At 41.8% G+C, this 14563-nt stretch overlaps 2 protein-coding genes across 13 annotated transcripts in view; both read right to left on the minus strand.

The window, feature by feature from the left end:
- Positions 1–715: 715 nt before the first annotated feature.
- On the minus strand, positions 716–8481 carry LOC148214480 (zinc finger protein 202-like). 9 transcript variants are annotated; one of them, XM_088151339.1, is made up of 8 exons: positions 8271–8481; positions 7280–7812; positions 6922–7042; positions 6541–6623; positions 5083–5215; positions 4931–5002; positions 2732–2836; positions 2091–2226 (listed from the first exon to the last, which is right to left on the minus strand). In XM_088151339.1, exons 1-7 carry the CDS (start codon positions 8278–8280, stop codon positions 2736–2738), a joined length of 1053 nt encoding a protein of 350 aa, XP_088007465.1. In that variant the 5' UTR covers positions 8281–8481; the 3' UTR covers positions 2091–2226; positions 2732–2735. The 9 variants fall into 9 exon arrangements, 8 of the variants coding, with proteins under 8 accessions (XP_088007459.1, XP_088007462.1, XP_088007461.1 ...); XM_088151340.1 differs by having other exon boundaries at positions 5089–5215; positions 8271–8480; XM_088151333.1 differs by lacking the exon at positions 2732–2836 and having other exon boundaries at positions 716–2226; positions 5089–5215; positions 8271–8474.
- Positions 8482–8910: 429 nt separating this feature from the next.
- LOC103060324 (zinc finger protein with KRAB and SCAN domains 5-like) overlaps positions 8911–14563 on the minus strand; it is a 30229-nt gene continuing 24576 nt past the window's right edge. For 3 of the 4 annotated variants that reach the window (XM_088151277.1, XM_088151275.1, XM_088151276.1), the window contains one exon: positions 8911–14207. In XM_088151277.1, coding sequence (XP_088007403.1) covers positions 12403–14207 — 1805 coding nt within the window. In that variant the 3' untranslated portion in view covers positions 8911–12402. The remainder of the gene's footprint in view (positions 14208–14563) is intronic. The other variant, XR_015798013.1, reaches the window with a different exon arrangement.

The raw sequence follows: 14563 nt of genomic DNA on the forward strand, positions 1-14563 counted from the left end.
ACTTCTTAGTATGCACACATCACCTTCCTTTGTCACCCTCCTTCCTTTTCCTACTTCAAGAAGTAGGAAAAGTGTTTTCAGTAAATTCTTTTATGTAATCCTATTGGTTCCTTTTCCCAAACTACAACCCCTTCCATCTCTCAAACCAGTTTCCCAGCACCTTCCATGCATTTTATTTGTTGAAAGCAACAAGTCATGTGATTGCTCAAACACGATCAGTCTTTGCAAGATGTGGGGATCATTTCACTTTGCTGCCTCTCTTGCCACTCTCCTCTGTGGTCTGGAGATCAGGAAGGACAAGGCAGTTCACAACTGGTTAAATTGTTCAAAAGAAACACAGAGCCATGGCTTAGATCAGACTCCATTTTACCAATGGTTATGTGATTTGCTTTGGTACAAGTTAATTGATGTGAACAGATGATTGTTTTGAGTGAAGGTCTTCCTAAATTCCGTGTATTGGTATGGATTCTCTCTCATATGGTTCCTTTTTGTGGAATTATGGGTACTGCTGATGCTGAAGCAAGGACGCTTTTATGAGAAGTTGACTGCTATGTTTGAAGCTCTTTCCACACTCCATATATTCATATGCATTCTCCCCATGTGGATCCTTTTATGGGAAGTAAAGGAACTGCAAACACTGAAGCTCTTTTCATACTTCATGCATTTATATGGCTTCTCCCCTTTATGCCTCCTTTTATGAAGAATAAAGGACATTCTCTGGCTGAAGCTCCTCCATGTGTTTGCATGATTTCTTCTTCAGTTGTCCACTTTATGGCTTGGGTTATTAAACGTTTTTTCTAGGATGCTTTTTTGTATGAATTCTTTGGATTGAGTAAGATTTGTACTCAAACACTCCATGTGTTTATATGGTTTCTCCCTTGGGGATTCTTTTATGAGAAATTAGGTCACAACTCTGACTAAAGCTCTTTCCACACTCCATATATTTGTATGTTTTCCCCCCCATATGGATTTTTTTGTGGGAAGCAAGGAAACTGCTCAGCCTGAAGTTCTTTCCACACTCCAGACAAATATAGGGTTTTTCTCCTGTGTGAAGCCTTTTATGGGAAGTTAGGTTACTACTCTGACTGAAGCTCTTTCCACACTCTGTGCATGAGTATGGTTTCTCCCCTGTGTGGATCCTTTTATGAGACGTCAACTGACTGCTCAATCTGAAGGTCTTTCCACACTCCACACATTTGTATGGTTTCTCCCCTGTATGGATCCTTTTATGAGAAGTAAGTTTACTGCTTTGTTTGAAGCTCTTTCCGCACTCTATACATGTATATGGTTTCTCCCCTGTATGGATCCTTTTATGTAAAGTAAGGGAACTGCTCTTGCTGAAACTCTTTCCACACTCCATACAAACATATGGTTTCTCTCCTGTGTGGAGCCTTTTGTGTGAAGTAAGGTGACAATTCTGGCTGAAGGTTTTTCCACACTCCATACATGTATATGATTTTCCCCCTGAATGGATCCTTTTATGCAAAGTAAGTTCACTGCTCCATCTTAAGCTCTTTCCGCACTCCATACATTTATATGGTTTCTCCCCTGTGTGACTCCTTTTATGTGAAGTAAGCTGACTGCTCAACCTGAAGCTCTTTCTACACTCCATGCATTTATAGGGTTTCTCCCCTGTGTGCAGCCTTTTGTGGGAAGTCAGGGAACTGCTGTCACTGAAACTCTTTCCACATTCCATACATCTATATGGTTTTTCGCCTGAATGGATCCTTTTATGAGAAGTCAGGTTACTGCTCCGGTTGAAGCTCTTTCCACACTCTGTGCATTTATAGGGTTTTTCCCCTGAATGAATCCTTTCATGGGATGTTAGGTTACTGCGGTTGCTGAAGTACTTTCCACACTGCATGCATTCATAGGGCTTTTCCCTTGTGTGGATTTGCTGACATAAAGTAAGAGGAAAGGTTTGGCTGAAAAATGTTCCGTGCTTTCTCCATTCATACTGATTGTTTCCTATCTCGGTTCCATACTGGTTACACAATTCTGAGTTATCTGTCAGTGTTGTCACCTGTAGAAGGCAATTCCCTATTCTGTTTTCCAAGTGATCCTCTTGGGTCAGGAACGTATGGATTTCACCATGCTGAGAAGCGCACAATTTTCCCCCCAGATATTTAGAGTGGTTTTCCTCCGGTGTTTCTGATCTCCAGGGATTTTCAGCTGTCTCTTTTCCCACTTCATGTTCCTGATCATTCTCATTTTCCTGCTTAAATCCTTTTACAGAGAGAAAGAAAAAAAGAAAGTATAAATCTTTTTAATGTTTATAACCTAAGGAAAGCAACAAGGATACATTCCTATCAATATGGTTGTCAATTCTAATGGGAATTTATCATAATTTCCAAGATTCTCTGCTTCCTCTCTGCATGCTTTGTCATAACCTACATTACATTTTGATGATGCTAAAGTCTCACAAGTGATTTCTTTGCTTGGCCATTTCCTGATGATCTCATGAAACAAAGATTCATCCTTTTTTTTTTCCTTAAGAAATGAAGACTAATACAAAATAATGAAACAGGAAGAAAAAGAAAACAATTCAAATGAAAATCAAATACACTGAGAAGCTTTGAGTGCTGCCTGCAGATGTTAGGATATTGGAGTTTGACCAGCTGCAAATGAACAGACAACTGCACTTTTTGGCATGGGGGATTGTGATGTTTCCATTAGCCTGGTCTGATTTGTAGACTGGGCAAACAAGACTTTTTCTGACCATTTTGACTACCTTTTCACAGTGGAACAGTCAGGACCTCACAGCCATAACACACGTATGTTGGATGTGGATTTATGTGGAAAATGTTCATCAACAGGATCATACGTCCTTCAATATCTGAAGAAGAGCCCAGGGGATAGGACGAAGGTTTACAATTTACATTTATAAATACCATAACCTTGCTTAACATCAGGAAAGAGAGAAATAACCCAATGGGGAGGAGTGAAAATAAATCTCCTCCAACAACAGGTTTAATATTTAAAAAACAGTACATCCCAGTGTGTGTGTGTGTATGGATTTCAAGGGGTGTGTGAGCTTGGTGGGAAAAAAATCACAACTTTATTTTCACCAACCTCTAACTAAAATTTAGATTTTCATTCAATAATGAATGTAGGTGATAAGGTAATTTAGGGCCTCTAGACTCCGAAAATGTTTGTTAACTTGCTTTACTGGATTAATATTTTTATTTTTTAATATATTGATATCTACATTTGAGCCTAACTGGTTTCCTTTGTAATACAATCTATATCTATGTATTTTATTTTATGCATTTAAATATATTTTTTAAAGATAGGGTCTGTAGTTTTCACCAGACTGTTAAAGGAGTCCATGCAACAAGAAGCTTAAGAACCACTGGTATATCCAGTTGCAACAAAGGGGAAAGGTTTAAACTTTAAAACGTTTTTTTTAAAAGTTTAACTGCGTTAATCAATTGTATTGATTTCAGTTGATCACCACTACCTGCATCTAGATTCAGCTCAGAATTTCATTTCTTTAAAAAATGAAGCTTCTTTCAAAAACCTCAGATATGATGGAAATCTTTATTTTTTAAAACTGTACAGCATTATACCACTGTATTAACGTATAGAGCTTCTCTTTCTCTTCGAAAAGCCAATAAATTGTTTGGTGTTTTTTCTATACAATTTTAAAATTTTATATAGAATTAAGTAATTCCCAACAGAATAAGCAATCCTCTTCAAAACTTTCCTGCACATTAAGAGCATGACTGACTTAGCATGATTTTTTTTTTCCTTTGGAGGATACAAAAGGGCCCCCTAAGGTCGTGGAGTAACCCCCTGCTCTGTGCAGGAATCCAGATTAAAACATGCAACAGACAGCTATGTAGCTTCCACCTGAATGCACCCAGAGAATGGGAGCCCACTGCTCTCTGAGTCCTTGGTTCCACTGTCGAACTCCTCTTACTATTGGATCTTTATTTTCCTAGCATGCAACTGGAATTCATATTCCTGTAATTTAAATTTGGGCAATAGAGAACAGACTTGACCTTGCCTGCATAAGATCCTTTTGGGTACGAGCAGTTTAACCAAGGAAACTGACCCAGAGAGTGATGGACTTTCTTAGATGTGTTCAACTGGAGGCTGGACAGGATGCTTCAATCTGGATTCCTCAAGTGAGCAGAAGACCGTACTTAGTAGCCTTCAAGGCCCTTTCTACCTTTAGGACGCCATTAGATTGAACTGGTGAAGAGCAGTATGGTTTGTCAATTGTTTTTCTGAAGGAAGGAGCAACTGCCTTGAAGAATCTCCATTCAAGGGGTCCTAAGGTAGGGGGAGCTTCACTCTTTTATCACTCCTCACATCCAGCAGCAGCCAGAAGGAAAAAGTAGGCATTGTTCTCAAAGTTAAGAGTTGCCCTCCATACTGTTCTGATGACCACTGCCCAGGCAGTAGCATGGAATATTTGTCAACCAGCTTCCAATTCAGAACAGCCCCAAAGAGGGCCACCTCCCTAGCGATGGGATTACCTTGTTTCCTTCCCTGTAGCAATATTCTGCCATACATCAGGAGGAGTCCAAGGTAGATGATTTCCCAGCAGAACTGACATAGGATCAGGGGCATGTGGATCCAAGACAAGCAGAGGGCAGCCACTACCAATTTCAGGGACAGACAGTCTTTGGGTGGCCAAGGACCAAGAGTTAAGAATTGGGAAGAATAATGTCAGATGGAGGAAGGGCTAGGGTTTGGGGGCATCTTCTGGTTTTACCTATCAAGGTCAGAGAGGATCTTTGAGAGCTCCTGAAAGGGGACTTGGGGGGCCCAGACACTTCTGAGACCAGAAACTCCCCTTCCCTCTTTTCAGCCAATGATCAATCTTTTCATGTTGAAGTAACACAACCTGAAAAATTCACCAAGGGGACTCTCAAGGAATGATCCTACCACATATCTCAGCAGGTAAATGCTGTTCTCTCACCTTTCCTGGATCCCCAGAAGAACAAATCTCCACCTTCTTCCTGCCAGGAGTCAGGCTCTGGTTTGGCTAATTCTTGGAAGAAACAAACAGGCTGATTACTTCACAGTACAGAAAGCCTTTCATAGCTATTTGAATTCAGAGCAAGGACCGACCCTTACTGAGAGAAGCCACATTCCTAGAATTCTCCAGCATGACTTCTCTGTGCAGGGCTTTTTGATCAGAACTGAGCAGAGCCCACTCTTCCTCAGAGAAATACACAGCCACCTCCTTGAAGGACATCGGAGCCTGAAAGATGGACAACATTCCTGATTAACTGGGAAACTCAAGAAAGTTTTGAAGGCTCTGTTCCTTGACTTATACAAAAGTAGATATCTAGATATCTGTATATAAATATATGCAAACACTTCATGCTATACTCCTTTAGCATTAAGCAAAGCACAAAAAGGGCGCCATTGATATCAACCTCCACTGTTCATCATGGCTTAAGTCAATTTAAGCTTTCACGTAACATTCTTTAGTAAGACAGAAAAGATATAAACTAGGTTACCAGCCTTAGTTATAACTGTGCCACATACAGCATTCCCTTCTAATAGCAAGACATTTCCAGCCAATTTTGGCCAATCACCTTAGTCCATTTTACCTCATGCATGCTCACTCAAGTCTAAGCAAGTCAACTACTGCAGAGACCTTCCTGCAAATCAACATACTGTGTAACTCACATCCCATGAACATGGGATGTCCACGCAATGCAACGACACGCACTCAATGTATGTGGTTGTATCTGCAAGACGGCCATTTTCTTTTTAATAACTTTATGGATTCCCCTGGACCTTCAGTGCTAGAAAGCACAGTTATCTTATGAATCACCTGGCTAGGACAGGTAGGAATTCTGTTTGACTCCTAGTGAATGACCTATGATGTCCATCAGAGTTCACTTGTTGGAAAGCTGCCCTCTTTCTTTGGGGCGTAAGGGTTTGCATATAAAATCTACTTTTGTATAACTTAAGGAATTTTGCATGACATCAATACACATGATCTGGAGACCTGATCCTATTTTTCTTTGGATTTCAGGGAACTGGCTCACATTATGAACCTTAGGCTAGCTGTGAGTTAATCAACTGAAGCCCTGTGAGCAAAATAGGGATTCAGCCTCTTTTAGATGGCACTTTCTCAACAAGTGTTGAGTCAAGATACAGTGACTGTCTCTCTGTCTGGGCTTCATAACAAAGCAGATCTAGTTCTGAGATCACCAGGCAATGCCAGAGGTATAAGTAGTAGCATTTGGTTCTGTGTGGCCTTGAGCCTGTTTTTCAGCCTGTTTTAGACTGTCATCTTCTTTAGAAACATACCTTTACAGCCTATGTTGATGAGAATTTTGGATTCAATTGATCTTTGGGATACCTAGCAAGTTGGATCTCAGTTATCTCTGCTTCATTTATGCTCATAATCCACCTGCCCCTTAACTGGTGGGAGGTCTGATGCAGTCACACATCACCTATATATCCTATTTCAGTTGCTGCAATGGGATTATTATTATTTCTTGTGCTCTTTACTGAACTAGAGGTCTCCAAATGTTGACAGCACATATTACTTGCCGACCCTTCTCCTACCTGAGCTGCAAGTGAAGTTGCTGTTTCTTTTCCACCAGAAAAGGGAGATGTTTCAAGAAGTACCACCAACATCGTATTCTCCCCTGTGCGGAAGACAAAGGGGATGGAAACAGAACTTTTAAAAATGTTAATGATTTTTAGGGAAACTCTCTATAAAAACTCATCCAGATTCAAACTAATATAATAAACTGTATATATTTATTTTTGTATTGTTTTTAATTGTTTTTATTGCTTTAGAATTGCTCGCTGCCCAGAGTCCCTTGGTTGGGATGGGTAGCTACAGAATTTACATAAATAATATCATAAAACCAGATGATGAACATGAAAGATAAAGTCAGAGAGCTGGAATTCACTGGAACAGAAGACAGAATCCTTCCTTACCTGGTGAGATGATGGGAGTGGGATTTTCCTTGGAAATCTCTCCCAAAAGTGTCCCCTGAGAAGGATCTGATGGATCTCCCTTTGGCTTGGGACTTCGGGGATCCACTTGGATGGAACTTCCCTACACGTAAACACCAGTGAAGAAGAAAGAATTAGGAGGCCAGAACATAGAGAGGGAGCATTTTTCTACCAGCCACAATCCATCCCAACATCCATGAGTGGGGGCGAAATAAATTTTGGACTTCCTCCTTGTCCTGGGAAATGTCTGGAAGAGGCAATGAAACGTCCCCAAATTAAGGTATCAAGCAAATCCTGGTAGGGAGGCATTTGGAGAAATCAGAAATAATGTTTCTCTCACCTGCTTCTTTTTGTCCTCTGCCTGGCTTAGGAGGAAGCCTTCGGCTAGGGCCACTGCCTGGGAACTGGTTTCCACTCCACATTCCCTCACCCAGTTCGCCATCTCCAGGGGAAGGACAGCCAGAAAATGCTCCAGGACCACCAAGTCCAGCATCTGAGCCTTTGTGTTCCTTTCTGGTTTCAGCCATTGAAGGCAAAGGCGGTGGAGACAGCTGCAAATCTCTCGGGGTCCTTGGGTCTCCTGGTAGAGGAATCCCCTGAACTGCTGGTGCCGGACCTTCCGAGTGAGGGTTCCTTCTTCCAGGACCTTCTGCCTGGACTTCTGGGTAAACTCCCCCTGGCTCTCAACCTGAGCAGCATGAAGGCCTTTCCCTGCAGGGTCATTTGCTTCCATCTTCTCTCCAAGTTCCCCCAGAGGTCCAGACGCTTTGAAGGGCTCCCGTGAATCTCCAGAGCTGTCTTCTCTGTAAAAGAGTTGGTGAGTCTCCATCATGGCTCTTTTCAGAGAGGACAAAGCTCCCTCTTTGCCTTCTCCTACAAGGAAAACCTCAAGGTCAGCCTGTTGTTCCTCCCTGTTTTGCAGCCCCCTTGCAACTTGGCAGATGGGGGGTCCCCAAGGGGGCTCCAGTTGGGTCAGGAGGGAGACCACCAGGCCCCTTCCAGCTCCCCCAAGGTTTCCTTGCTCCCCGGAAGAGATTCCAGGAAAGAAGCGTCTCTCCTGCAGCCTCCCCGTCCCACCAGGGTCCCCCGGCCCCCCAAAGTGCAGCTGATGACCCAAGCTACAGCCCACCAAAGCTTTTCCCTTCGAATAAACCTTGTTGGTCAGAAAAGGTGAGACCACAACCCTGATCTTTTGCCAGGCCCCCAAGCAAGGGAGGGCTCTTCCAGAGCAGCCCCTCCCCTCCGGGGACTGCAAGCAGTGAGTCCCTGCAAGGAGGGGTTTCCCTTACAAGGGGGTGGGGAATCCTGGTACAGTATGTTTACAGACAGACCTCTATCCATACATTCAGGCTGCTCGGGATGAGCAATGCGATGCACGGCGCAGATGCTGCTGTCCGTCTCCTCGCTCTTCCAAAAGATCCGCACTGGCACCCCCCGCCCCCCCGCAGCCCCACTTCAGAGTTAAGGGGAGAGAGTGCCGCTTCCTAGAGTGGCAGAACTCCGGGCAAGGATGCCCACTTCCTCCCCAAAGAATTCCAGCCTCCCTCCGACTCCGCGGCTGCAATACCGGGAGAGGGAGGGGGCGGGGCAATCATCGCGCGCATGCTCGGTTGCCGTCCGGAGCTGGAGGCGGCCGGGTATGCGATTCTTTGGGGGAGGGCGCCCCCTCTCGGCTGCGTCCTGCAGCGCCCGTGCCGAAAAACCCAAAGAAGCGCGCCAGTAAGGAGGGGGAGGAAGACTCGGGAATTAACGAACGACGGCAAAGACCAAGCGGACAAGCCTGCCCCCCCCGTCAAATCAGCCCCCGCCCCCTCGTCCTTTAGGAGGCTAGAGGTCATCTTAATAGCGGATTGTCTGGAAGGGTGTTTTTCGCAAAAGGAGGTGGCGTATGAACGCCGGCCGCAAAGAAAGGCATTTCTTGCTCTCCGCTCGAGGAATTTCTGCCAGAGACGGGAGCGCAACGCGGGGGAGAAGAGCCGGGTTTATTGCAAGGATCACTGCAAGAAGGAGGGACCCCGAACGAGAGAAAAGCACAGAATTTATGCACTTTTGAGGCGGAGAGGCGGGAAATCTGGTTCGGGGAGAGGTTTGGATAGGTGCGAAATGGGGGATAGATGGTTTTTCTAGTGTGTGTTAAGAACCAGGGCAAACCCTGAAGCAGACAGGCGATGGCGCTCCCGTTGTTTCCGTGGGATAGCATTAAGAGGGCTATTTTTGGCAGTGGAACATGGTCACTCTTGGGTCGTGCAGCGGCTTGGGGCTGATCCTGCTTTGCACGAGCGAAGAATGGCAGGAGGAAGCGGAGAAAAGAGGTTGCAGGAGAGGCAAGGGGGAGGAGGGAGAGTTTCCAGCTTTATTTTATTATTTTCCCATCACACTCTGTTGATGAGACTTTATACCGCTTCTATCAACACCAACTCTTTCTAAACAGTTGTCTGGATTTTTTGCAGCCTAGATCTGGTAGTCGTATTCCAAAGCACATTTCTCTAATTTCAGAATGATTTATTTCTGCTTGTTTGCTGTTGGTTTTTTTTTTTTAAATGCCTTGTAGGGCAGCTCTGCGTAACACGTCAAAACATAACTTTTTTATGCTGTAAGTTTATCATAAGGAAATATTCTTTTCTCACTTGGTGTTTATATATCTTTAAGGAAGTCACTGAAAAAAAGTGGGTTTTTTCTTTCCTAAAAGGTTTTTAAATGAATGTTCTTGTTCTTTATTGTCTGATTTGTCTTTGGGTAGGGCAGGGGGTTGGACTAGGAGACTTCCAAGGTCCCATGAAACTGCTGTGAATAACACAACTAAGTCACTTTTCCCATATAAAATGTAATTCAGGAGTGAGGGAGTCTTGTCAAGAATGAGAAACTCGTAACTTCAAATTAACATTGTTAATATCTAAACAAGGAAAATCTGGAACAGTCTGGTCTGAAAATCCTATATGAGGATATAACATCCTACAATTGAGGAACCCTGTAAACGTTAAGGAGCCGTTCAAACGTTAAGAAGAAAGGCTATTTTCCTTCTTGTAAAAGAGCTCTTCTGAGTGATCTTTGCCCTCCTCCTTCTTCTTAGAAAGAGGTTTCATCCAGCAACACGTTTCAACAAGTATATAATTGATAATCCAAATGATCATTAGAGGGTCTCTGTGTTTGAATAAAGCCCCAAGTAGGCTTTTCTAAGGAGGTCAGAAAACAAAAACAGGAAAACCACAATGTCAACCTTTGCTTATATAGGCTTGTGACAATGTGATTTTGTTTTTTACTTTTTTAAACTGTTGTGGTATAAACCAAGTACAACTTCAAAGCAGGTACTGTTTTCTGGAACTCTCCGTAAGTTTAGAGGACCAAGAGTAGCCCTGTAGCTATTGTAAATAAACCAGGTTGAAATCTTCCTTCAGCTCTTGAGTCAGTTTTTGGTTGCAACAGTTGTATAGCAACAGCCTTTAACAGGTCTGGAAGAAAAAGCACAAACATCAGAGCCTATAGGAGTCAAACTGCTCAAAGAAATAATATATCCTGGGAAATATACCACAGAATTGCACCGTGGTGGGGAAATTAAGGCCGGAAAAGGCTTATTTCAGTACAGAAGTGGAGTTCTTTGAAAAGAAAAAAAGACAGCAGTCGTCAAGTTTGGGAGCACAAATAAAGGTCATGCTTTAATTTAACATATGAAGGAGAAATATGCTTCCCGGATTGAATTAAATGAATGGAAATGGTTCTCAGAAGTATGAATGGCTAAGGAGGAGGGTAAAAATCTGAGAATTTAAAGCAGCCTAAACATCTTCAGGTCATGACAGAACCAAAGTGTCTCAGAGAATAAAGTACAAATTCTGTTTTAGTTAAAAGAACAGAAGTGGCAGGAAAGGTCCCCAACTTAGAGATCATGTGTATTTGGACATGAAGAGATTCAGCTGGGGTGTGAATTATTGCAGAATGTAAAAAGTAGCAAAATATAAGAATAGGATTAATTTGTCACCCTTTTGGAAAGCTTGTACTTTTGAGGCCATTTCTTTATCTATCAGGATTCCTCTGAATTCTGCCTGCCTTTCAGGGAATTGGCATCTTGCTCAATTTTGTGCATCTGCAAATCTGATTCTCATTCCCTCTACTTCCTTGTTCAGAACTGAATATGCCTGATCCAGAGATAAAACTGGTGGCTTATCTCATTTGATAAGGATTCACTGCTGGGCACTCTTTCAAGCTAGCATGCAACTCCAAAACTCTTAAGTCTGCCCCTAAAACTCTTCCAAAAAGTCTCACCTGTATCTTTTGTGTGAGTGAAGAAGGAAATCTTTAAGTACATGATGGGAAAGTAATCACACCAACAATATTTAATTCATTTAATGTAATCAAACCAAATGTAATTTTTGTCCTGGCCCTTGTCATACCACAGAAAGGTGAAATTTTGCCCCACTGCCCAAAAAAGGCCTTTTCAACATGCATTTGTAGAGTTTCTTGCCACTGTGGCTCCTTTTATGAGAAGGAACTTTTCTTTCTGAAGCTCTTTCCATACTATGTACATTTATATGCCTTTCTCTCCAGTCTGGGTTCTTTGACATAAAGTTAGAGGAAGCCTTTGGCTGAATAATGTACTATGCTTTCTGTCTCAGTATTGGCTATCTCTACAAGGTGGATGTGAGTCCAAATTACTTCACAACTTTTTTGACACAACAGGTAGTTTCCTTCCTCATTATTCTGTAATCCTATTTGATCAGGAGGAATTCATGAACTACAACACATTTAGAAGTGAAGAATTTCTTCCCCAAATCCTTGGAGTGGTTTTCTCAATTTTATTTTGATCTCTATTGTTGTCCAAACATCTCTTTCCTCAATTAATGCTGGATTTCTTGCAACATCAGCAGACCCTACTCTTTAGATCTCATTCTTACTTGGAAAAGAAAGGAACTCACCCTTGAGAAATTTAAGGGACAATCCCTCTATTCATTCACCATGACCATTCCCCTATTCCCCTCTGTACCTTTTGATGAAAACTTTAAGCAATTGCCATATATTAGGCCGAACAAAATGTTTATAAGCTGGCTTGGCCCAGAATTTAAGTTGCCTAAAATTGTTGAGTCAGCTAGTTTTTGAAGACAAATGGAAATTTCAAGCATCTTAAAATCAAAACTTCAGAAAAAAGAATGTTAGCTTATTGAAGTACAATAATTTTGGCACCTTAAAAAAAAACCCTTCAAAAACCCACTTATCTTCAATAAAATAGCACATCCCTGTTGTTATCCTTTTCCTCAGGACATTAATTGTATGTAGTCATTCCTATCAAGAGTTAGCAAAGGTCAGAATCAGGATTTAACTTGGATAAAATTCCTTTTCTAGTTCAGACCAGGAAGCATCTAAATGAACAGAAGCATCTAAAACTACAGTTCACATGGATTCTCACATTACTGGCTCCTTCCATGGGAAATTAGGTCACTGCTTCTCCTAAAGCTATCTCTGCATTCCATACAGTTACATCAGTTCTACAATGTGAATTCTTTTATGAGACATAAGAGAACGATTTTGACAGAAGCTCTTTCCACACACTGTGCATTTGTATGGTTTCTCCCCTGTGTGGATCCTTTTATGGGAAGTAAGACCACCATTCTGAGTAAAACTCTTCCCACATTCAGTGCATTTATATGGTTTCTCCCCTGTATGTATCCTTTTATGGGAAGTTAGGGAACTACTCTTACTAAACTTCTTTCCACACTCAAAACATTTATAGGGTTTTTCCCCTGTGTGGATCCTTTTATGAGAAGTAAGGGACCCATTTTCACGGAAGCACTTTCCACATTCCAAACATTTATATGGTTTCTCCCCTGTGTGAATCCTGTTATGGGAAGTAAGTTTACCATTCTGACTAAAACTCTTTCCACATTCCATGCATTTGTATGGTTTCTCCCCTGTGTGGATCCTTTTATGGGAGGTAAGGGAACTGCTCATTCTAAAGCTGTTTCCACATTCAGTGCATTTATATGGTTTCCCCCCTGTATGAATTCTTTTATGGGAAGTAAATGACCCATTGTCACGGAAATTCTTTCCACACACCAAGCATTTATAAGGTTTTTCTCCTGTATGGATCCTTTTATGGTTAGCAAGATCACCATTCTGAGTAAAGCTCTTCCCACACTCCATGCATTTATATGGTTTCTCCCCTGTATGGATCCTTTTATGGGAAGTCAGGGAACCCTTCTGGGTAAAGCTCTTACCACAGTCAACACACTTATATGGTTTCTCCCCCGTGTGAATCCTTTTATGGGAAAGAAATGACCCATTTTTACGGAAGTTCTTTCCACATTCCAAGCATTTATATGGTTTCTCCCCTGTGTGGATCCTTCTATGGGAATTAAGGGAACTTTTCTGAGTAAAGCTCTTTCCACAATCCATGCATTTGTATGGTTTCTCCCCAGTGTGGATCCTTATATGGGAAGTAAAAGACCCATTTTTACTGAAGCTCTTTCCACACTCCAGGCATTTATATGGTTTCTCTCCTGTGTGAATCCTTTTATGGGAAATAAGGGAACTGCTCTCACTGAAGCTCTTTCCACACTCTGTACATTCATATGGTTTTTCTCCTGTATGGATTCTTTTATGGGAAGTGAGGTTACTGTTCTGAGTAAACCTCCTCCCACACTCTGTGCATTTATATGGTTTTCCCACTATGTGGATCCTTTTATGAATCTTAAGGGACCCATATGCAAGGAAGCTCTTTCCACAGTCTCTGCATTTGTATGCTTTCTCTCTTGTGTGAATCCTTTTATGGAAAGAAAGGTGACTACTCCATCTGAAAGTTTTTTCACACTCTCTGCATTGAAATGGTTTTTCTCCTGTATGGATTCTTTTGTGGCAAATAAGGGAATGGTTCTTCCTGAAGCTTTTTCCACATTCTATACATTTGTATGGTTTCTCTCCTACCTTGGCTGTTTCATACAAAGAAAGAGTGAAAGGCTGACTGTGAATTTTTTCATCCTGCCACAACTGTTGTTCTTCTTTAGTGTGGGTCCCATAGTGTTTATTTATCTCTAATTTTTCTTTGAGTATTTTCATACTTTTCCCTAAACACATACTCCTTGTTATTGTCTTCTGTTTTTGTTGGACAAAAAAGTCTGGGATTTGGGCATACTGGAAAGTTGAGCTTTTCTTTCTTCCATTGTTCATTTGATTTTTCTCACACCTTCTTAGTTCCATTTGATTTGGAGACTTCTGTTGTCCTTTTTCATGCCTGGTCATTTTGATTGGTTTGTTGTAACTCTTGGTCCCCTGCCATTCATTCCCTTGAAAGAAAAGGAGAGAATGAAAACTGTAGCGAAAAAAATAAAGATCAAGTGGTAAGATTAAGTGTACTTCTTACCACTTAATCTAATGGGACTGTATTCTCTGCCTAGTTCTAACCAGCCCAATTCAAAAATATCAGGAGAAATTGCTTGTATTTCTGTAAGGTAAGACAGGTGGATGCTTAATAGGTATGCCTACATTCTGGAATAAGTCTCCAGTCACAAGTCAAATCAGTCCCTTCCCTCCTTACACTCTATAAGATGAGCTATTTTGGAGAGTGTTGAAAAGATGAATTCGTGCCAACAGATTGAATGAGTCACGGTATGACATTTTGTTTTATTAATTGTTTTATTTT

Source organism: Python bivittatus, unplaced genomic scaffold, assembly GCF_059951505.1.
Source record: "Python bivittatus isolate LINGU-HERP-01145 unplaced genomic scaffold, Pbiv_v1 ctg000650_np1212, whole genome shotgun sequence".
Taxonomy (NCBI): Eukaryota; Metazoa; Chordata; class Lepidosauria; order Squamata; family Pythonidae; genus Python; species Python bivittatus.